This window comes from Ursus americanus, chromosome 34, assembly GCF_024610735.1.
Source record: "Ursus americanus isolate L20-20 chromosome 34, mUrsAme1.1.p, whole genome shotgun sequence".
In the NCBI taxonomy this organism is placed as follows: Eukaryota; Metazoa; Chordata; class Mammalia; order Carnivora; family Ursidae; genus Ursus; species Ursus americanus.
In genome coordinates, this window is record NC_142160.1 from 5,842,491 (window position 1) to 5,867,856 (window position 25,366).

Here is a 25,366-nt window from a genome sequence, read left to right on the forward strand (position 1 = left end):
ATTCACTGGTTTCCTTTTTTTTTTTTTTTAGAAGACATAACTGAACAGTTTTCGATATTTTTGGTTTCAACAATATTTAAGTCTTCTTAAATTATGGTTTATAGTGATACTTAGTTATGATCCTGAAACTGAATTTTCTATATAGACAAAAACAGATGCTCTGAGAAGGCATAACATTAAGCAGTCTGTAGTTTTACTTACTCTCCTCCCCACAGACACATACTCCATAATTTAAAACCAGATGCTTGTGAGAAAGCTGGCTCATCATGCTTGCTGCTTCAAAGAAAGACTAAGGAAAAGAACAACATACAAAAATGCAAAAGAATTATTGTTTGTGTCTATAAAAGTTCATAGGTCAGAAAGATACTGTCTGCTGTAAGAGACATGCACTTTCTCCTATCCTCAGCAGGACTACAGATAAGGCTACAACATGCTTTGGTTTCCTTATATGGACCTGCGACGGCTAACAACCTTGATGCGATGCTAGAGTTCATTCTGAGGAAACCCCTGAGTTAGCCTGGAATAAGAGACAGCAAAGAAAGAGAGAGCAATGGCGGTACAGGGCAACACGAATGCTGTAGGAGCAACGGCCCTGGACCCCTAGCACCTGGGGTGGAGCACGGAGGCGGACACCAGAGACAGTGCTAAGGACTCAAGTAAATGGATGAGAGCTTCAAATAACTTCTCAAAGGATTAAGAATGATCTCTGTGCAGATAAAATATCATGACAATTACGTCAGGAGACCGGCATGGTATTAGTATCACTCTAACTCAACCAACCTTTGACTAGAACTTCTGGGTACAGTTGTTGAAGTTCACAATCATCAACACTGTGGTATTCTGGATTAGAAAAACTCTCACTCGGACGTTTCACGTCACCTTCCACTAATATCACGTAAGACATTTTAAGACATGTCATTAAGACATTTTAAATGTTTGTTTCGTCGTGTTTGGTGATGCCTTGCTACGTGAAGGACCCTGGCAACTAACAACTGGCTTTCTGCTGGCTAGCATCTCTAGAGGATGCCCAGAGGCACCCATATTTCACCTACAGTGTTCCTTAGTACAGTGACTTTCAAAATTCTTTTTAAAAATAAACTGCGAAGGAAATCTGTGGAACCCATAAAACTTTGGAGAGCCAAGTTTGAAAGCTCCTGCCTTAATATATGCAGAGATGTAGTAATACCCATAATACAAGGCTAAGAGTAATTAGTTTGGAAATAAGTTATTATAAAAGAAAATTCTAGGGATGCCTGGGTGGCTCAACTGGTTAAGCGTCAGCCTTCGGCTCAGGTCATGATCCCAGGGTCCTGGGATCAAGTCCCACGTCAGGCTCCCTGCTCAGTGGGGAGCCTGCTTTTCTCTTTGCCTGCTGCTCCCCCTGCTTACGCGCTCTCTCTCTCTCTCTCTCTGACAAATAAACAAAATCTTTAAAAAAAAAATTCTGTAAGTTTCTATAGCCTCCCCCAGAAAGCATCCTTAGAAAGGTACTTGCTATATATACTTTTTAAAAATTGCAGTTTTGAAAAGCTGCATCCATGAATGTGTTGTGTCAATATGGGAGCATATGTTTAAATATCAGAAACTACATGAGCTATACAAAGAATATACATACCTCTGAGTAGTTTCTGTGTGCTTTATCCAGAACTTTTAAAAGAACTTCTGTTTCATGGAGTTGACCATAGTCTCCTACTTCTCTTCTTATACCTTTAAAAATTTTTGTAAAAGTGCCTTGACCAAGGCTTTCATTCTTCAAAAGATAAAAGGGAAAAAAAGAATGAGTAAAGATGAAAAAAGATGTAGGAATTAGGAAGTATGTGTAATGACACAGGGTTTTTAAAAATCCATGAGCAAATATTAATTGTATTCTGTAATAAAAGACAGAATAGAAGGATTAATGAATAAAGTGCATTTCGGTTCCACCATGTTCTTAAACCCCCTGAAATTAACTATCATTATCACTTTTCCATAGTGTCAGTGTTTACCCACACTTATTTACATATGAATATTTTTCTTTGTTTGCCTTTCATGATAGAGAAAGGCAGTACAGTATGGTCTGTGGAAGTACAATGGAGACTGGTCCCTACCCCACTTGCTAGCGGTGTGACCTTGGACAGGCTACTGTACCTCTCTCTGCTGCAGCTGTCCTGGTCTCCTCATTTGAGGAACAGGGGTAATCATTTTTCCCTATTATTGTTATGAACAATAAATGAACGAATACATGAAAGCACTGAGTACAGTTGAGGACACATAGTAAATGCTCAGTAAGTGTTGGTCATTACTACTATTACTAGTATTTCTTGCACATCCTTACAAAATAATTGTTGAAAGACTGTGCTCTGAAGCGGGGCTGCCCGTGTTCAAACTGAAGTTCTACTGTTTCTAGTTGTGTGATATTAGGTCATGGAGCAACTCCTTGTTTGCTGTTACTCACGTGAGGATGCCTGTCTTTATAATTCTGTATAATTATCTACTGTTCCCTTATTTGACTCAGACATCATTTGGTCTTTCTCATTCCCCTCTCCATGTCCCTTAGTCTCTCTTTCATAATTTCCATTTCTTCCTCCCTATCTGCTGCATCTGAATATTTTTCAGGTCTATTTTGCAATTCACTAATTCTCCCTTCAACCATGAGTAATCTGCCTTCTAACCTATTTTGTTTAATGTCAATGAGCATATTTTTTCATTTCTATACTTTCTTCCTCCAAATTGTTCTGGTCTTTTTGATAATATCTTGATTCTCTTCCACGTTTTCAATTCCATTTGTATCTTTAAATACATATTCATATATGTTGTACATATATATGTATTTAAACATTTATATGTCAATATGAAAAGTCTGTTTTATGAAGTTCTTGGAGGTCTCATTTTGATGTTTGTTGGTCTGCTGACTCTTGCTTAATTTAATCCTGAGTTATTTCCCTGTATGTTTTAAAATTTTTGACTAACAGCTCATGTTTAGAGTAGTTTATCTGAGGGGATCTGGGATGACCCAGGTCAAGAGTAAGTTCTTCCAAAAAGATTTTGTATTTGCTTCTTCCAAGCATCACAGGGTACTACTAGGAGAATACCACTTTTTATTTTAATTTATTGGCTTAGGGTTTTTCAGACTATGCAGATGGTATAAAGAAATCTAAACTGAAAAGATTACAGTTACAAATTCTCAGGAGGGACTTTTTGCCAAGAGCCCAACTAAAACAGAACTCCTTTTCTTCTTTTTCTAGTGGGTCAATTTTTCAGAATCCATGTTGTTTCACTGAGGATGCGTTTACTTGAGGGTTAAAACAGATGGTCTCGCTTTTAACTCCTGGTCTTGTGCAGGTCTTAAGGCTTGGCCCTTCTTTGTGTTGCTTTTAGATCTTAATTCCCTCCATCAGTGAAACTAATCCCGACCCCCGGACATCATCCCGCAGCCTGAACATCAGCTCTTATGTACTCTTTGTTGTCAGTTCCTTCTTTATTTTTAACCCCTTGCATTTCCCTTACTTTCCTGAGAACTTCAGAATGAAGCAAGAGAGACTATGGACTCTGAGAAACAAACTGAGGGCTTCAGAGGGGAGGGGGGTTGGGGGAATGGGATAGGCTGGTGATGGGTAGTAAGGAGGGCACGTATTGCATGGTGCACTGTGTGTTATACCCAACTAATGAATCATTGAACTTTACATCAAAAAAAAAATTAAATTTAATTTAAAAAAATAAAATAAATCATCGCAACAACAATAAAAAAAAGAATTAAGACACAGGTCTTTTGTAGACGAAGATTTTTAATTTTTAATTTTTAACTTAAGATTCATAAAGGAATATTTTTAAATTCTTAAGAAGAGAATAAAATTCCATTCTTAAAATAATTAGTTTTGCTAATTTCTAACTCGTTTGATAATCACATTTACACAAGAAATAAAAATATTTAAACTGAAATAAATTTTTGAATTTATAGGTTATAACAGAATAATTCTAAATGTCACATGAATGCAATGTGGGATAGGAAATTAAGAAAAGAGTTGCTTTAAAAGGACAAAAAAGACAATAATTAGCATCTAATGACTTACAAACATCAAATCTTCATTTCTGATTTTGTGAAACACCATTTGGTTCACATTATTATGCCTCTGTAATGTTGGTGATGTTGGAACATCAGAAACACCATTGGTTCTGAAGACCAGAAGGTTTGATTTATCTGTTTAAAAAAAAAAAAACAATGAAAAAATGTATATAACCAAAACACATTGAGGATATAAACTGCTCCAAAGGAGTAAAATAAAATGTGTTCTATATATAAGAAACACTTAACAACTTATTGTTAATTTTTTTAATAAATTTATTTTAGGAATTTACTCATTGCACTTTGATGTATTTTAACCAGTTATTTCAAACATTCAAAATTGTAATGATTTCCTTAACTAATACAATTCATCATGAATAATTTAATAATTTTTAATAAACCTGTTACTTCAAGGGATTTCCAATCTTACTATCTTTATTTTAAAACTATAGAAATTAAAATTCTAAAAGAGTATGAAAGTTTTTACTTAGAACAACATATGAGAATTTGGTAGTGGAGTCTTTCAGTTCAATAAGTAAGTGACGGATTTTATACCATGCAGTTACCATTTCTTAGACGCCATTTCAGAATTATAGAATTTCAGGTCATGTCTAGACAACCTAAATCAAACTGAACAATTCTATCTGACGATGCTTATGTAAGAGAATGAGACAAAATTTGGTTTTTGGAGCTGCTTCTTTTATATTTCCTTTGACAGCAATATACTGAAGATGCCTTCTACCATATACACAATCCATGACCAGTATTTTACAACTAACAAGAAAATTATTTTACCTTTCAACTTTGGGGGACAGCATTTAGTAAACTGGAAAATTATACTGTCTGAGCGAACAGTTTCCATTTGGTAGCAATTCAAAAGATCTTTAAGATTACTGAAGTTCTTCTTGGTTCCACTGAGGTTGTATTCTCCATTCTCATTTTTCGTAATCAAACAGTGCTTATATTCAATGACATTTTCTCGCTATATAAGTTTAATTATAAAGAGACAGAGGGCAAAATTACAATGGTCAAAACAGTAATTACTGTGACAAAAATGTTATCATAAAACCAGCCAAGAGAACATTTAGACATTTGAGCTGTGAATCCTAACACAGTACTGGTATAAGGTGATAGGAGTGCCCGGTTCCTCAAAAAGGTATCTAATCTGATTATAATTATGTACCCTACCATAAATGGCTTAACAGTTGATTTTCTTAAAAAGCCAGTAAGAAAGCAATGATAATTAACAATAGTAATACCATCCTTAACAGTTTTTCATCATTTACAAGATAAAATCTAAAACTATTTTAGAACATGAGGACTTCCATGAGCTGGCTTCTGATTCCATCCATCTCCAACTTCACTTTCTGCCAGTGCCAACATACAACCTATGTTCTAGGTATACTAAGCGACTTTAAAAATTTCAAGCAAACGCCATGTTGTTTCATGCCTTGATAAATGTACACGCTAGGGGCGCCTGGGTGGCACAGCGGTTAAGCGTCTGCCTTCGGCTCAGGGCGTGATCCCGGCGTTCTGGGATCGAGCCCCACATCAGGCTCCTCCGCTGTGAGCCTGCTTCTTCCTCTCCCACTCCCCCTGCTTGTGTTCCCTCTCTCGCTGGCTGTCTCTATCTCTGTTGAATAAATAAATAAAATCTTTAAAAAAAAAATGTACACGCTAACTCTCTGCCTATGAATATACATTCTCTCCTTCTGAGCAATGGACTTTTAGACATTTCTTAACACTCAGTTCAAGTACCATCTTTTCTGCGAGGTCCTTCCTAACAACCCTTCTTAACAACCATCTCAAAAGCAAAGGTGATTACCCAATCATTGTGCCACTACTGTATCTGCACAGTTACCTCTCATACGCTGATTTTAATATTCTTCAGCTTTTCAATGTTTGTTTTATGTACTATACTATGAACTTCTTCATCCATTTTTTGAGCTTATTAGTATATTCAACCTCCTTGGAACCATTTATAAAATAAGTCCTTCCCACCCTAAAAGTGCTTGCCTGGACACCTCGTTGGCTCAGTCAGTTAAGCGGCAGCTCAGGTCATGATCTCAGGGTCCTGGGATGGAGTCCCGCATCAGGTTCCCTGCTTCTCCCTCTCTCTCTCTGTCCCTCTCCCTGTGCTCACTATCTCTCTCTGTCTCAAATAAATAAATAAAATCTTAAAAAAAATAAAGCACTTTCTTACTGGTAACCCTTTCTGTTATTGTCTACATTTGTCTATAATGAATAATTACAATGATCAATTTAATACTTTTTAAGTATATCTTCCTACTTTTTCCAAAAGATACATTTCTTAAAGCAGGGTTATATCATATACTCTTTAATATAACAGCCCTCATACTAGGCTGAGCAAATATAGTAAACATAAAAAAATACATTTTGAATTGATAACTGAATATAATGGACTGTTACATATTACAGTAAAAAGATACAATGTAATTAGGATAGATTATTAGTATTATACAGTGCTAAATGTATTGAGTAACCTACCTTATGTATTTATGGACAATTAATCTACTCTATATGCTAATATGAAAGAATTTTCTAAAAATTAAAATAATTGAATAACCAAATCCTTACTTTCTATACTTTTGAAGAGTAAGATAAATTTTGGAAGCTGCTATAAGGTTTCTCAAGATTTATACCACGAAACTGCCTTATAAGTGATAGTATCTTTTTAAATATTTTGGGTAATAAACAGTTTTAGACAAGATCCAAAATTATCTGTATCAACAGTGTGGTTTTATTGTAGTTTTATCCTTAAGATATACACAATGTAGAGCATTATTCTTAATACTGGAAAACCACTAGTTAAAAGTGCTATGTTTGTTATTGACCTATTTCACTCTAATCCTGTAACCATCACCAGTCAAAGCAAAATTTGCTTTTGATTCATTTAATTCTATGTGTTTTGGTAAAGATCTTCATTTTTGTAAAAAGAGACTTGAAGAGACTTGAAAAAATAGTAACATCCAAATATCAAAAAATAAAATAAATTCCAAATAAAGATAAAGAATTTCATATTTTTATATAAATCCTAGAAATTATATCTTGTTTACTGATACAGAATCCCTGAGGTAAACTAAGCATTATTATGCTAAGTTACCATATCCAGAGTTATAACTCTGAGTATTAAAAAAAGACACAGTGGTAGATCAATATGAAGGGGAAATTACACAGACTAAATAAAGATGTTACCTTTGCCAGAGGAGGCGAGTAGAATGGGAAATAAAATTAAAAGAAAAAAAGATGTTACCATTAATGTGAAATACTGACCTCGACAGCAAAAGTCAGAAAATACTTATTAAAGTCCTTAGGACTGCATCGAAGTACATAGAGTCCAGTCTGATTACCTGCTTTCTTCAGTTTACTGATGGCGAAATCCATTCTAAAGGCAAAGAAGTAACTTGAATGATAATGTGCAAGTGCCATGACATTAAGACCAAAATGTCATCTAAGAGATCAAAAGTCAGATCTAGAAGTCTCAGAATTTTTATGTTTCCTCTACTTTATATGTTTATCAGTTATCTTACAAGGACAAACATTGCAGCACCAAGCTATTTTGCAATAAGTTCAAGCCAATTCAATGGATTTTAAAAACAAATAAAAGGTATTAATACAACACACAAAATCACTAAGAACATTTCATTCATTTGTATTTTCTGCCTTCTAATTAAAAATTTAGTATTTTAAAACCATACTCACTCCCATAAAACCTCATTTAACCATGCAAACAATATATTGTAAAACACTTATGTCTCTTCTACCATGTGAATTACTAATATAAAAATTTATATGCATTATTTTAACATTTAATATAATGCCAAAGTGTAATAGAAGACCTATGGCAAGTGACAAAGACTACTGATTTTCAAAATGTGCTATATGTTTTATTGAAGCTGAACACCTTGAAAGAAAAGTCAAAATGTAATCTATATGAAAGCAGGAAAAATCCGTTTCATTCATCACTGTATTTCTCATACATAAACCAGCGTAACATATTAGGTACTCAGTAAATGTTCTATAAATAAATGAAAGAATGCTTGACGTATGGATAAATAACACATGAATGAATGAATAGTAGGAGTTTTTAAATACTAAACACCTAAGTTATAGAATGTTCAAGTAGTGTAACTTTTTTATAACAATACTTATTATTAAACAGGTAAGAGGTATAGACAGAATCAAGTCTTAAACATCAGTCAGGATATGTTTCTGCAAATATTTAATTAAGGGTAGGTTAAGGCCTACAAACCCAGACTACTTCTGCTCAAGGCTTTCAAGCCTGGTGCCAATCGCTAAGTATATACTGGCTGACAGATAACTAGGACTTGGGCAAAACAGACATTATGCACGATAGTTGGCTTTATCCAGTATTAAAGTAAAGGTCTACAACTGTGCAGATCTGTATGGTAGCTAGTAGCCACAGGTTGCCATTTAAATACAAAGTTACTAAATTAAATTTAAAAATCCAGTTCCTTAGGGCATGTGGGTGGCTTAGTCAGTTAAGCATCTGACTCCTGATTTCAGCTCAGTCTTGATCTCAGGGTTGTGAGTTCAAGCCTCACCCAGCATGGAGCCTACTTAAAAAAAATTGATAAATAAATAAATTAAAATTCATTTCCTCAGTTACACTAGTGGCTACTGTATTACACAGCAGAGAAATAGAAGATCTTCATTTTCATCTTGCAGAAAGTACTACACAGGATTAGTCTTAGAAATAGGGATATCATATACATCTTGTATTCAAAGCTTTGAGTAGAAGGAGCTGGATTATCCAAAAATAATAATGGTTATCAAATTTTGCATTGCGGTTCCTCTGCAGTATTTCAAGATTAATGAAATATAAATTAGAGGATTTTTTAAAAAAAATTAACACCTGAGAATTACTTAAACGCACCGAGGCAACAAAATGTCAGACTGTACAATTTAGAAGTATTATAGATTGGGATACAGATTGCAAATGATATTCTAAATAATTCTACTTATTATGTAAACTGATTGACTTTTGTTTAAAAAAAAAAAAAAAGAAATTTCAGTCACATTAAGGTAGTATTTTGTTCCTCAACTCCTAAACTTATGTGTATCATTTCACTATATAAAATTCTTTTTGTCAGTATCTCATTGACTTTTTTAAAAATTTACTTTTAAAGTCGGTATTACTCACAAAATTGGGCCATGACAGTTGCTTTGTATATTTTCAAGGACCATTGGAGGTGCTACTTCTTTACAGAGGTAATGATGTGCGTCTGCAGTTAATCTATAATAGCCATCAATTAATGACACAAAGGACAAAGCTTCTCTTAATGAGCTAAGTTCAATTTCCTAAACAGAGAAAAGAAAAGGAAATAATAAGTATCATTTAAAAAGTCAACTGCAGGGTGCCTGGGTAGCGCAGTCATTAGGCATCTGCCTTCGGCTAAGGGCATGATCCCAGCGGGATCGAGTCCCACATAGGGCTCCTCCGCTGGGAGCCTGCTTCTTCCTCTCCCACTCCCCCTGCTTGTATTCCCTCTCTCGCTGGCTATCTATCTCTGTCAAATAAATAAATTTTTTTAAAAATCTTTAAAAAATTAAAAAATAAAAAAGTCAACTGCATGTTACATACTGAAAATTCTCTTCACTTCATGTTGTTAGATTAATTCCCCTAAATTAATTTTCTTCTAAATTGCTCAAATGTCTTTTATGGTTCCCAATTACCCAATCTGAATTATAAATTCTTGTGTATGATATTTAAGACCCTCTCAAATATGAGCTTATCACATCTTTCCAGTTCACTTTTCATCCATGATTTAACTATATTTTCCAATAACCCTACTAGACAAATATGTCAGTCATCTCAATTAGAAGTCTATCTAATCTGATATAAAAGTTGGTCCTAATTAGAAATAATGAGCATTTATTTTTACATACGAACTATACATTGCTAAGGTTAAAACATGCATCCTATAAGTTCAAAGGTATATAGTATAAACCAAAATCATATATAGGTATGTTATGATTGTATCCTACATACATAAGTGAGCATATAATCAGTCTAAAATGCAACATCTAATTTAATGGAAAAACACCTTATTTAATGGAAGAAGCGACTTCTCCTAAAAATCAGGAATAAGATAGAAAGCCCAGTACTTAATAATGCATTGCATTGTATTTAATTAACATAATTAGGCCACAGAAAGAAATATAAGAATAGAAATTGGAAACAAGGAGGTAAAACTATCTCAATTTGCAGATTACATGACTGTATACTTGAGGAACCCAAAAGAGGACAACTATAAAACTACTACAACACAAAGATAATTCATTAAGATAGCAGGATACAAAAAAGAGTTTCCACATACATAAAAAATAGTCGATTAGACTATATAATGAAAAAAAATAGCCTCATTTATACCAGCACACACACACACAAGTAGTATCTAGGATTAAACTTCACCAAAAAATGTGCAAAATCATTTTTAGAAAAACTTCAAAACACTATTGTTAAAATGCAACTTTTTATTTGAATACAGAGATTTACCATGTTCTTGGATAGGAAAATTCAACATCATAAAGTTGTAAAAATCCTCCCTAAATTAATTTTCTAATTAGTCACAATCCCAACAAAAATACCAACAGGTACCGGCAGAAAAACAAGACAAATAAGAGACTCAGAAAACCAGGAGTCCAAGAAAAGAGAGACAAGATAATTCCCAGGATGATAAGAGAAGGAAGCCCAAGGATTACAGCTGTGCATGGTCTAAAGAGCTTCCAGTCCAGATGAGATAGCAAAACCAGTGATCAAGAAGGGACTTTTCCAGGAAAGAAACAGAAGTGATATAATGTTTGACTATGTGAAAGCTAGTGAAAGCTAGAGAAGTGAGCTACTTCGTAGAGTTCTCACAGGGAATAGAACAAGATACAGAGAAAAGACAGATACAAAGGAAAAAAAGTTGAAGTAATGATTAACCCCCAGAAAAACAAAAGCTTGCACAAGAATGGAAATGTGATTACAGAATACTACTTGCCTCAGCAGTGAACAATACTTAGTCATAATGAGAACACAGAATACAGTCTTATACCAAAAAGCATAATGAGAGGAGTGTGTGATGTAGCAGAACTATAATAGGTATTTACCTAACACAATTAGGCCATAAAAATAGGTACTTGGGATGCCTGGGTGGCTCAGTTGGTTAAGGGTCCAACTCTAGATTTTGGCTCAAGACATGACCTCAGGGTTGTGAGACTGAGCCCATGTCCAGCTCCACACTGGGCATGGAGCTTGCTTAAGATTTTCTCCCTCTCCCAATATTACCTTGATCCCCAAACCAGGCAAAGACCCCCTCAAAAAGGAGAATTACAGACCGATTTCCCTAATGAATATGGACGCCAAAATCCTCAACAAGATACTTGCTAATAGAATCCAACAGTTCATTAAAAGGATTATCCACCACGATCAAGTGGGATTCATACCTGGGATGCAAGCGTGGTTCAATATTCGCAAATCAATCAGCGTGATACATCATATCAACAAGAAAAGACTCAAGAACCATATGATCCTCTCAATCGATGCCGAAAAAGCATTTGACAAAATACAGCATCCTTTCCTGATTAAAACCCTTCAGAGTGTAGGAATAGAAGGTACATTTCTCAATCTCATAAAAGCCATCTATGAAAAGCCTACTGCAAATATTATTCTCAATGGGGAAAAGCTGGAAGCCTTTCCCTTAAGATCAGGAACACGACAAGGATGCCCACTCTCGCCACTATTATTCAACATAGTACTAGAAGTCCTTGCAACAGCAATCAGACAACAAAAAGGGATCAAAGGTATTCAAATCGGCAAAGAAGAAGTCAAAATGTCTCTCTTCGCAGACGACATGATACTCTATATGGAAAACCCAAAAGAAGCCACTCCCAAACTATTAGAAGTTATAGAGCAATTCAGTAACGTGGCGGGATACAAAATCAATGCTCAGAAATCAGTTGCATTTCTGTACACGAATAACGAGAACGAAGAAAGAGAAATCAGGGAATCCATCCCATTTACAATAGCACCAAAAACCATACGTTACCTTGGAATTAACTTAACCAGAGACGTAAAGGACCTTTATTCTAGAAACTATAAATCACTCTTAAAAGACATTGAGGAAGACATAAAAAGATGGAAAGATATTCCATGCTCATGGATTGGAAGAATTAACATAGTTAAAATGTCCATGCTACCCAGAGCAATCTACACTTTCAATGCTATCCCGATCAAAATACCGAGAACGTTTTTCAAAGAACTGGAACAAATAGTCCTTAAATTTGTATGGAACCAGAAAAGACCCCGAATCTCCAAGGAACTGTTGAAAAGGAAAAACAAAGCTGGGGGCATCACAATGCCGGATTTCGAGCTGTACTACAAAGCTGTGATCACAAAGACAGCATGGTACTGGCACAAAAACAGACACATAGACCAATGGAACAGAATAGAGAGCCCAGAAATGGACCCTCAGCTCTTTGGGCAACTAATATTTGATAAAGCAGGAAAAAACATCCGGTGGGAAAAAGACAGTCTCTTCAATAAATGGTGCTGGGAAAATTGGACAGCTACATGCAAAAGAATGAAACTTGACCACTATCTCACACCATACACAAAAATAAACTCCAAATGGATGAAAGACCTCGATGTGAGACAGGAATCCATCAAAATTCTAGAGGAGAACATAGGCAGCAACCTCTACGACATCAGCCAAAGCAACCTTTTTCATGACACATCCCCAAAGGCAAGAGAAACAAAAGATAAAATGAATTTATGGGACTTCATCAAGATTAAAAGTTTCTGCACATCCAAGGAAACAGTCAGAAAAACTAAGAGGCAGCCCACGGAATGGGAGAATATATTTGCAAATGACACTACAGATAAAGGACTGGTATCCAAGATCTACAAAGAACTTCTCAAACTCAATACATGAGAAACAAATAAACAAATCAAAAAATGGGCAGAAGATATGAACAGACACTTTTCCAATGAAGACATACAAATGGCTAACAGACACATGAAAAAATGTTCAAAATCATTAGCCATCAAGGAAATTCAAATCAAAACCACACTGAGATACCACCTTACGCCAGTTAGAATGGCAAAAATAGACAAGGCAAGAAACAACAATTGTTGGAGAGGATGTGGAGAAAGGGGATCCCTCCTACATTGTTGGTGGGAATGCAAGTTGGTACAGCCACTCTGGAAAACCGTGTGGAGGTCCCTTAAAAAGTTAAAAATTGAGCTACCCTATGATCCAGCCATTGCACTACTGCGTGTTTACCCTAAAGATACAGACGTAGTGAAGAGAAGGGCCATATGCACCCCAATGTTCATAGCAGCAATGTCCACAATAGCTAAATCGTGGAAGGAGCCGAGATGCCCTGCAACAGATGACTGGATTAAGAAGTTGTGGTCCATATATACAATGGAATATTACTCAGCAATCAGAAAGAATGAGTTCTCAACATTTGCTACAACATGGACGGCACTGGAGGAGATAATGCTTAGTGAAATAAGTCAAGCAGAGAAAGACAACTATCATATGATTTCTCTCATCTATGGAACATAAGAACTAGAATGATCAGTAGGGGAAGAAAGGGATAAAGAAAGGGGGGGTAATCAGAAGGGGGAATGAAACATGAGAGACTATGGACTATGAGAAACAAACTGAGGGCTACAGAGGGGAGGGGGGTGGGGGAATGGGATAGACCGGTGATGGGTAGTAAGGAGGGCACATATTGCATGGTGCACTGGGTGTTATACACAACTAATGAATCATCGAGCCTTACATCGAAAACCGGGGATGTACTGTATGGTGACTAACATAATATAATAAAAAATCATTATTAATAAAAAAAAAAAAAAAAGATTTTCTCCCCTCCCTCCGCCCCTCCCCACCCCTACTCAAGCTCTCTCTCTCTCTCTCTCAAAAAAAAAATTTTTTTTAAATAGGTACTAAAAAAGATAATGTTAAAAGACTGGGGAATTATAAATCTGTACATCAAAGGATTAATATTCAATATATATTGAGAAAAAAAGCTATAAATCAATTAAAAACAGAAAAGAAAATTAGTCAAAGGATATGAAAGACAATCCACAGGCGAGAGATACAAACAGCTGGTTTGTAAACACATGAGAAATTTCTCCATCTCAGGTTCTAATTAAGGAAATGAAATATAACACAGGATAGCAATTTCTGTCCCAACAGTTTGGTAAAATATTTAAAAACTGGTAATATCCAAGATGGAAAAGATGGCAGAGGAGTAGGGGACCCTATTTCAAGCAGTCCCCTGAATTTAGCTGGATATCTACTAAACCATTCTAAACACCCACAAAATCAGCCTGAGATGTAAGAATATACATCTGGATCTCTATAAACAGAATATCTCCAATGGTCTCGAGGTATGAAGCGGGGAGCAGTGATTCTGCACGGCAGATATCCGAAGATAAACAGAAGGGGGAGGGAGCCGCCATAAGCTGGTCCCAGGAAGGTGATATAACACCAGAGAGCAAAAGCGTCCCACGCTGGGGACGGGCACAGACTGGCAGACCCACGGCAGTGGGGAAAGGACTTTAGTGCAGCCCCCAGACAGGATCCAGGAGCTGTGGGTGCGTGCGCCTGAACCAGGGTGGCTCGCGGTTTTAGAAGCACAAAGGGCAGAGATGTGCCCGGCCCAGGGTTCCACCTCTGGGAATGTTGCTGTGGGGCGCACCACCTGGGAGACTGCGGTTTTTAGGAGCACAGACAGAAATGGGAGACAGTGTAGCCTAGAGAGCTCAGTGAAGAGCAGACTGCGATTTCTCTGCTCTGAGACAGAGGTTTGGATGCAGTCACTTCCGCTCCGACTCTTGGAAGAGGTGTGGAAAGCTGCCAGGGAAAGCTGCCAGAGAACAAAAGCCCCAAAAAAATGGTTTTCACAGAAACCACCCGCCCCCACCCCTGACAGGGGGCAGGGCACCTCTGCCCAAGGAGGGTTGCCTGAGTAACAGTGCAACAGGCCCCTTCTCCGGAAGACAGTCTGGGAAAAAAAAAGAGGACAACAACCCTAAGGTCCCTATAAAACAGGGTTTTGGGTTGTGGTTAATACTTTGGGCACTGTACATTCCCTCAACCACCCCTCAACAAGAAAGACTATTAAGAGGAACCCCCAACAAAGAAAAGAATCAGAGACTGTGGCCTCTACCACAGACCTAATGGATAAGGACATAAGCAAGATGTCAGAAGTGGACTTCAGAGTAACAATTATGAAGTTGATATCTAGGGTTGAGAAAAATATTAGCTACAATATAGAACTGACAATACAGACAATATAGGGCAGAAATGAGAGCTAATCAGGCCGAACTTAAAAATGCTATGAATGAAATACAGTCTAAACTGGATACTCTGACTGCCAGGGTAAATGCGGCAGAAGAACAAAGTAGTGACCTAGAAGATAAGATGATATAAAAGAAGGAAACTGAAGAGGCTTCGGAAAAAACAGATTAAAAGCCCAAGAGATCAAACTGAGAGAGATTAATGATGCCATGAAATGTTCTAATGTCAGAATTACTGGGATCCCTGAGGGGGTGGAGAACGAGAGAGGTCTAAAAGATATATTTGAGCAAATTACAGCTGACAACTTCCCTAATCTGGGGAAGGAAACAAGCATTCGTGTCCAAAGATCAATGCGAACAGACCAAAGACCCAACATTAATAGTACAACTCGCAAATCTTAGCTCCAAGGACACAGTCTTGAAAGCGGCTAGGGGGAAGAGATTTCTTACGTACAGAGGAAGGAACATCAGAATAATGTCAGACCTGTCCACAGAGACCTGGCAAGCCAGAAAGGACTGGCAAGACATATTCAGGGTACTAAATGAGAAGAATATGCAGACAAGGATACTTTAGCCAGCAAGGCTGTCATTTAGAACGGACAGAGAGATAAAGAGCTTCCAGGACTGGCAGAAATGAAAAAATATGTGACCACCAAGCCAGCCCTTCAAGAAATATTAAGGGGGATCCTATAAAAGAAGAAACACCCCAAGAGTAATATAGACCAGAAATTTACAGAGACAATCTATAGAAACAGGGTCTTTACAGACAATATGATGGCACTAAATTCCTATCTTTCAATAGTTACTCTCAACGTGAAAAGGCTGAATGCTCCCATCAAATGGCACAGGGTTTCAGATTGGATAAAAAAAAAAAAAAAAAAAAAAAAGCAGGACCCATCCATATGCTGTCTACAGCAGACTCATTTTGAACCTAAAAACACCTCCAGATTGAAAGTGAGTGGAAGGAAAACTATTTATCATGCCAACGGACCTCAAAAGAAAGCTGGGGTAGCAATTCTCATATCAGACAAATTAGATTTTAAACCAAAGATTATAGTAAGAGATGGAGAGGGACACTATATCATACTTAAAGGAGCTATACAACAAAAAAATCTAACAACTGTAAATATCTATGCCCCCATTATGGGAGCAGCCAACTACATAAACCAACTGTTAACCAAAATAAAGAAACATATTGATAATAATACATTAATAGTAGGGGACCTCAACACTCCACTCTCAGCAACAGATGGATCATCGAAGCAGAAAATCAACAAAGAAACAAGAGCTTTGAAGGACACATCGGACCAGATGGACTTTGTAGATATATACAGAACATCCCACCCTAAAACAATAGAATACTCATTCTTCTCTAGTGCACACGGAACGTTCTCCAGAGAAGATCACATACTGGGTCACAAATCAGGTCTCAACCGATACCAAAAGACTGGCGTTATTCCCTGCATATTCTCAGACCACAATGCTTTGAAACTGGAACTCAATCAGAAGAAAAAATTTGGAAGAAATTCAAACACTTGAAAGCTAAAGATCATCCTGCTTAAGAATGTTTGGGTCAGGGGTGCCTGGGTGGCACAGCGGTTGAGCGTCTGCCTTCGGCTCAGGGCGTGATCCTAGCGTTCTGGGATCGAGCCCCACATCAGGCTCTTCCACTATGAGCCTGCTTCTTCCTCTCCCACTCCCCCTGCTTGTGTTCCCTCTCTCGCTGGCTGTCTCTATCTCTGTTGAATGAATAAATAAATAAAATCTTTAAAAAAAAAAAAAGAATGTTTGGGTCAATCAGGAAATCAAAGAAGAACTTAAACAATTCATGGAAACCAATGAAAATGAAAACACATCAGTCCAAAACCTACAGGATACTGCAAAGGCGGTCCTAAGGGAGAAATACACAGCCATCCAAGTCTCACTCAAAAAAACAGAAAAATCCCAAATACACAAGCCAACTTTACACCTTAAAGAACTGGAGAAAGAACAACAAATAAAGCCTAAGCCAACAGGAGCAGAGAAATATTAAAGATTAGAGCAGAGTTCAATGAATTAGAAACCAGAAATACAGTAGAGCAGATCAACGAAACTAGAAGCTGGTTCTTTGAAAGAATTAGTAAGATCAATAAACCTCTGGCCAGACTTATCCGAAAGAAAAGAGAAAGGACCCAAATTAATAAAATCATAAATGAAAGGGGAGAGATCACAACTAACACCAAGGAAATAGAAACAATTATTAGAAATTATTATAAACAACTATATGCTAATAAATTAAGCAACCTGAAGAAATAGATGCCTTCCTGGAAACCTATAAACTACCAAGACTGAAACAAGAAGAAATTGACAATCCAAATAGACCAATAACCAGTAACGAAATTGAAGCAGTGATCAAAAACCTCCCAAAAAACAAGAGTCCAGGGCCTGATGGATTCCCAGGGGAATTCTACCAAAGATTTAAAGAAGACATAATACCTATTCTCCTGAAGCTGTTTCAAAAAAACAGAAACAGAAGGAAAACTTCCAAACTTGTTCTATGAGGCCAGCATCACCTTGATCCCAAAACCAGAAAAAGACCCCATCAAAAAGGACAATTACAGACCAATATCCCTGATGCATACGGATGCCAAAATTCTCAACAAGATCCTAGCTAACAGGATCCAACAGTACATTAAAATGATAATCCATTACCACCAGGTGGGATTTATTCCTGGGATGCAAGGGTGGTTCAACATTCACAAATCAATCAATCTGATAGAACACATTAATAAAGAGAAGAGATAAAAACCACATGATCCTCTCGATGCAGAAAAAGCATTTGACAAAATACAGCATCCTTTCCTGATTAAAACTCTTCAGAGTGTAGGGATAGAGGAATATTCCTCAAATTCATAAAAACCATCTATGAAAAGCTCATTCTCAATGGGGAAAAGCTGAGAGCTTTTCCCTTAAGGTCAAGAACACAACAATCATCACTATTGTTCAACATAGTACTAGAAGCCCTAGCATCAGCAGACAACAAAATGAAATAAAAGGTATTCAAACTGGCAAAGAAGAAGTCAAACTCTCTCTCTTCACAGATGATATGATACTTTATGTGGAAAACCCCAAATTACTAGAACTCATATAGCAATTCAGAAATGTGGCAGGATACAAAATCAATGCACAGAAATCAGTTGCATTTCTATACACTAACAATGTAACTGTAGAAAGAAAAATTAGGAAATACCTTGGAATAAACCTAACCAAAGAGGTAAAGGATCTATACTCTAGAAACTACAGAACACTCATGAAAGAAATTGAAGAAGACACAAAAAGATGTAAAAACATTCCATGTTCAAGGATCGGAAGAATAAACATTGTTAAAATCTCTATGCTGCCCAGAGCAATCTATACTTTCAACGCCATCCCAATCAAAATACCAATGGCATTTTTCAAAGAACTGGAACAAACAATCCTAAAATTTGTATGGAACCAGAAAAGACCCCAAATCTGCAAGGAAATGTTAAAAAAGAAAAACAAAGCTGAGGGCATCACGTTGCCTGATTTCAAGCTATGTTACAAAGCTGTGCTCACCAAGACAGCATGGTACTGGCACAAAAACAGACACACAGATCAACGGAACAGAACAGAGAGCCCAGATATGGACTCTCAACTCTATGGTCAACTAATCTTCAACAAAGCAGGAAAAAATATCTAATGGAAAAAAGACAGTCTTTTCAATAAATGGTGCTGGGAAAATTGGACAGCTATATACAGAAGAATGAAACTCAACCATTTTCTTACACCATCCACAAAGATAAACTCTAAATGGATGAAAGACCTCAATTTGAGACAGGAATCCACCAAAATCCTAGAGGAGAACATATATAGTAACTTCTTCAACATCGGCCACAGCAACTTCCTTCATGACAGTCTTCAAAGGCAAGGGAAACAAAAACAAAAATGAACTTTTTGGCTTCGTCAAGATAAAAAGCTTCTGCACAGCAAAGGAAACAGTCAACAAAACAAAGAGGCAACCCACGGAATGGGAGAAGATATTTGCAAATGACATTATAGATAAAGGGCTAGTATCCAAGATCTATAAAGAACTTGTCAAACTCAACACCCAAAAAACGAACAAGTCAAAAATTGGGCAGAAGATGTGAACACACGAAATACATTAATGTTCAAGAAACTCTGGGAAGATAGTGTTGGTAGTGATATAAAAGCTAGATGTAGGGGCGCCTGGGTGGCACAGCGGTTAAGCATCTGCCTTCGGCTCAGGGCGTGATCCCAGCGTTCTGGGATCGAGCCCCACATCAGGCTCCTCTGCTATGAGCCTGCTTCTTCCTCTCCCACTCCCCCTGCTTGTGTTCCCTCTCTCGCTGGCTGTCTCTATCTCTGTCGAATAAATAAAATCTTAAAAAAAAAAAAAAAGCTAGATGTAACCAAAACCTTACTAAACTGATGTTTATGTTTAGAGTTATATTTAAAACTATCATCAGAATTCCTAGGAGAAAATAACTTTGGTATTAAGATTCTAAAATACTTATTTCTGACAATAAACATAATGATTATTTGGTTATAAAGCAAACTTACCAGGTTTTTACCATCTTGCTTATGGATAGTTACAATTCTACTTTCATTTGAGCCTTCTTGGCTTGCTTGCTTAATAGTAACATCAATAATATCAGGAAAGTCACAATATAACTGTAAATCCTATAATTAAGAGCATTTGAAATTAAAAACAAGTAAAACTAAGGGAGCCATTTTAAAACAAAACTTACAAAGAACATAATATTCATTCCAAATTCTTTAAAATAAGAAAGTATTGACAATAACCAAATCGGATTTTCTCCCTCAATAATCTAACCCTAAGACTTAACCTTATCTTGCTTTGACTTAAAAATGAGAGCATTAAAAGGTACCAGCAATCTAACTATGCTGCAGTTCCCTTCAATCCAATCAACATCAATAGGAACCATTGTCAGAAAACTGAAAGTTCAAACCACCAAAGAATGAAGGTAAAGATAAATCTCTAATAGCGATCTAAGAACAACACAGATATGAACAAACTTAAAACTTATAGTGTAAAACTTAAAAAAACTAACTTATACATCATTGTAAATCAATTAAAATTAATCTTCTCCAATTAAATTTTATGATTGTGACTATTATCAATAAGAGCAAAATTTTAAAAAGAGGCAAAACTACCTTAAAAATCACTTTTAGAATTCAAGCCTTTTTGAAAACTGTAATACCATTACTAATACTTGTCATAAAAAAAACTAAATAAAAAACCATTTAAGAACAATGAGAAAAGAATTACAGATATGACCTTGATGGTTTCACACTATTAAAAACTTCCACTTCTATCAATGAGAGAAGAGAATTGCAAGACCACGTTTCCAATGAGTAAAATTACTCTGCTCTATTGCCATTCACTTAAATTAACAAAGAATGAGAACGTATCATTAAGGATTACCTGTTCTGTCAGTGTCTCACTTTCTTTATGTTTCCCTCTTGACCACTGAATTCCACCGTTTCCAGTTATTATAATGGTTGCAAAAATCTCCTCACCTGAAGGACCACTTCCAGGTTCTTTTACTTCAAACTGCTCTGTGTAGAAGGCAGACTGAAGAGTTTCCAGATTTATAAGATACTTAAGTTTCAAGTTTCTGGCAGTGGCTTTGCAATGGCTGAACTGCTCAATAAATCTGCGAAACCTGTACCTTATTCGTTTCCTTGTCAAAATATGATAGTCTTGGATCTTTGCTCGAACACATTTTGGTAAGAATGTCTTGTAGCTGGGGATAAAGAGCACACGCAGAAAAACAAAACAAATTGGAAGATAAATCTAAAATGACAAAGAAAGAGAAATTACCACCTTTCTCCACGATAGGTAGGAGCTGCAGCACAGTGGTCAAGTGGAGAAAGGTGACACAGCCACCACCTGTACAATATGAAGGTTTTGTCTGATGACATGAATACATATAAAAATTCTTTGAGTTACCATAAATGTTTGGAATAGGATATGTTAATTCTCTTTCCCTAATGAAATGAAGACTTAGTCTAGTTAATAATGGAGTCTCTAAAATTTCATTTTCTCTGATTATCTTAAATATCAATTTTTTGGCACCGTGTTACAAATATTTCCTATGATGCTGTACACCAAAATTTATCTGAATTCTGGAAACTGTTACATTTTGATGGATGCTACAGTTGTTCATTATGCAAACATACTTCTTTTGTATACATTATTTTCTAGGCCTTTTTCAATAACTCTTAATAATTCCTTTGCCATCAAAACAATTCTACTCAGAAATGTTCTGACACTTTTGTACTTCTATCTCTATGGGAAATATCCTAAAGAAGAGAGATAACTTCCCTCTTGTCATATCTGACAAATGAAGAGCATTTTATTTCTGAAGGTACAACTGCATTAAATTTCCATGCCTTCACCTATGCTAATCCTTCTTCCCATCACCCATCTCCTATTTGGTTGCCTCTAAACTCATTCCAAAAGTCTCAGCTCAAGCATCATCAAATCCAGGCAACCTTTCTCTGTGAGTATGTTAGATGCCCCTCCCTTTGTCTGATAGTATTCTGTGCACCACTCCATAATATCACTTCTCACTCTATCCTGTATTTGAGTATTTATAGCTAGTGTTCAAGCTGGCTCATGCTGAGGGCTTACATTTTAAGACTGTTCAGTTGACTGTTAAAGAGCTGTCATTAAAATTTAAGTTCTATAAAGTTACAAATAAATTATAATAAAAATGTAGGTAATAACCCAAAATGTATCATTTCCTAATTATTTTACATTTTAAATTTTTACATTTTACACCTACCTATGCTTTTGAGGTTGTTTACATCTCTCATACATGACTGGTGAAAAAGACTTGCTATTGCTCATCTCTTCCCAGTTCTACATTCAGGCACATCAGGCTGATACCCTGAAACTGGCCATAGGCAGGATTTACACCATGGATATCAGCAAAGGTGACAAATCAGATCTTTGGGTTTTTTTTTTAACAACCAGTTGTTAAGCATTTATTAGCATACCACTGCTTCTTCCCTTCTGTACTCTGCCTGAACCAAGCTGAGGAACACTCAGTTTTGTACTCAAGTAGCAGAGCTGCTTGGAGAGTCATTTGACAAGGTAGACAGGGCAGTATAAATTCGTAATCACCAATTTCAAACACGCTTTCAGGAAGACCATCACTTTTACAACACTTCTCTGTTCAACTAATTCTCCCAAGTTCCACAACTATGTCAAACCCTCTCCAATTTTCTCAAAATGCCTACCTTTCTTCTGCCTTAAACCTCAGCTGTATTCCTCCTTACATTCAGCAAATGACTTCATCTCTACGCAGAGCTCCCTCAACATTCTGCTAGCAAATCTACAGACAACTACATTCATTCCCTCCTCCTCCCCACCTGTTACAAAAAAATGAGGTATAAACCAGCAAGGTAAAGCCACTTCTTGGACACGTAATTACCTATAACCTCTTTCTTCCTCTAATACACATTCACCCTCTGGGGACTTTTACTCTTATTTCTCTTCCATCCACAAAACACTAACGTTCATCCCACCTTAAATGTAAAATTTCTTTGTCCCACATATCCCTTCAGCTATAGCCTATCTAGCCTGATTTTGAAAGAGTTCATACAGCCATTTCCATCTACTCTTCAATTCACTCCAGTCTGGCTTCTGCTCCATCATTTCATAGAAAATGCTTTTGCTATAATAAAGAAAAACTTTCATGTTGCTAAAACCAAATACCCATATTCATCTCCCTTGTCATTCTTCAGCAGCATGCAACACTGCTGACCATTCTCTCCTTCAACTTTCTCCCCTTAGCTTTCCTGACTTTATTCCTGTCTCTTGGGATACTTCTCAATCTTCTTTTCAGGTTCACTCCTACCTGGTGACTAATTTGAAGTTCCTCAAGACATAAGGCCCTCTCCTCTTCTTATTTATACTCTTTCTCTCTAGATTCTCTACATGCAAATGACTCTGATATCTGTCTCCAGCACGGACCTCTAAACTCTGTACCCCTATCTTCCATGGGCAAGTCAATCTATACATTTACCTTAAATGTCTCAAAAGCTCCATAAACGATGTGTCAAACCAAACTCACAAGTGCTGCTGATGTCCTCCCCTAAAAGATCCTCTTACAGCATTTCCTATCTAAGTAAATAGCACTGCAATTCACCTAAGACCCAGGAATCATCCCTGATGCCGCCTTTTCCTTTGATTTCCACTATTCCATTCATCACCACATTCCCGAGTTTATCTTCTAAATACTTCTCTTAGCTGCCCATTTTTTTCATTACTAACTCATTACTAACTGCTTCTCCTGTAGGAAAATACTGCAATGGCCTTAGTCTCTGGGCAACTGGTATTTCCATTTACTCTTACCACTGTCTGATTTTGTTTTCTGTACTGGACTCATGGGGATCTATTAAAATCACAAATCTAATCATTTCACGATTGCTTAATACCGTTGCATGGTTTCTGAGTGCTCGTAACCTTGTCAACATGGCTCTAAAGTTCGGTAGGTTCTGGTCTAGCCCCTGCTTTGCCTCCTCCTAACTCTTTGGGCTCTAGTGCCATACTGACTCTCTTCACTCTTCCCATGCTCCCTTCTGCCTCAAGGCCTTTTCCATGAGTCTCTACACACTCCATCACTCCCCTCTCTCTGCCCAATAAATTCTACTCTTTTTTTCAGATCTCAAAAGTCACACTCTGTTCCTAACAATTATATATTTCTAAATAAACAGATATATAAAATGTAATAAAAGTCTAGAGAGCATAGAGGAGAGCCTCAGGAAGTTTAGAATAAACACTGAAAAGACTTAAAAAACAGAATCAGAATACAAATGATTCTTGCTTAACCTCTTCTGTCAAAAACATTAGTTACCAAGAGACTCATTAAATCTGAATACAATTTATATAAACACTTTACAAAAATGCAAAATTACATAGCCACCAATGGCTACTTTTTAATAAGGCTTTAATAAGGTTTTATAAGGCTTATTTGGATATAAAAAGAGTTTAAAATAACAACATAAAACAAAGCTTTCCACGTTGATGCCTGCATAAGGGACCAGACATATCTCCTTTGGGAATACCACAGGAATCTGCATGTCTTTCTTTTTTTTTTAAGATTTTATTTATTTGACAGATACAGCGAGAGAAAGAACACAAGCAGGGGGAGTGGGAGAGAGAGAAGCAGGCTCCCCACTGAGCAGGGAGCCTGATGCGGGGCTCGATCCCAGGACCCTGGGATCATGACCTGAGCCCAAGGCAGACGCTTAACAACTGAGCCACCCAGGCGCTCCGAATCTGTGGTTCTTGAACATGGTCAATCCACTTCAGTGTCATGCTATCAGAACCAGACTTGTTAGAACCACTAAAATTTTTTCAAGAGAAAAGTTATTAACTCTTGAAGCATAAAAAATATTTTTTCCTCATGCTTTTCTTAAATTGAGTTTTTAAAGAATGCTAAAATTGAGGCTCCAAAAGGCTCTGAAATTGAACCTTGTCTTAGAAACTGTATACTATCTTTTTACTATAAAATGAAATCTGCATCTTATTATTATAGTTGGAGTAGACCACTGGACACGTTATTATTTACTTAGTTTTTTAGAAAGGGAGTCCAGCGAGATGAGGTGAATAGCTCAGTTGCTATGTAAGTGGCTTTGGTCCAGGCTTAATGTTTACAAATTCAGCAGTCTCCTTTAAGCTCTCTGCATTCTCCAGTTCTCTTCTTCCCACCCTTTAGCAGACTTAGGATTTTAAAGAGCAGATGAAGAATGAAAACACAAAAATTTTATGCTTTCCTTTACTTTCTGTACTCTAATACCTAAGCCATAATGTCCAATTAGGAGTTGGCGTACAGAAAAGCATCTAATGCACACACACAGAGGCATGTGCTCACAGACACAGACACAGCTAACACACAGGCACAGACACAGCTAACACACAGGCA

The 25,366-nt window shown here is 36.7% G+C and overlaps 1 protein-coding gene across 4 annotated transcripts in view; it reads right to left on the bottom strand.

Annotated features, from left to right (window-relative positions):
* The window catches only part of JAK2 (Janus kinase 2), a 193,101-nt gene that overhangs the window by 27,294 nt on the left and 140,441 nt on the right, over positions 1 to 25,366 (bottom strand). For all 4 annotated transcript variants that reach the window (XM_087858812.1, XM_045772374.2, XM_045772375.2 and 1 more), the window contains 8 exons: positions 20,854 to 21,175; positions 19,968 to 20,087; positions 9,228 to 9,385; positions 7,337 to 7,448; positions 4,838 to 5,024; positions 4,050 to 4,177; positions 1,616 to 1,750; positions 202 to 289 (listed from right to left, as the gene is read on the bottom strand). In XM_087858812.1, coding sequence (XP_087714938.1) covers positions 202 to 289; positions 1,616 to 1,750; positions 4,050 to 4,177; positions 4,838 to 5,024; positions 7,337 to 7,448; positions 9,228 to 9,385; positions 19,968 to 20,087; positions 20,854 to 21,175 — 1,250 coding nt within the window. The remainder of the gene's footprint in view (positions 1 to 201; positions 290 to 1,615; positions 1,751 to 4,049; positions 4,178 to 4,837; positions 5,025 to 7,336; positions 7,449 to 9,227; positions 9,386 to 19,967; positions 20,088 to 20,853; positions 21,176 to 25,366) is intronic.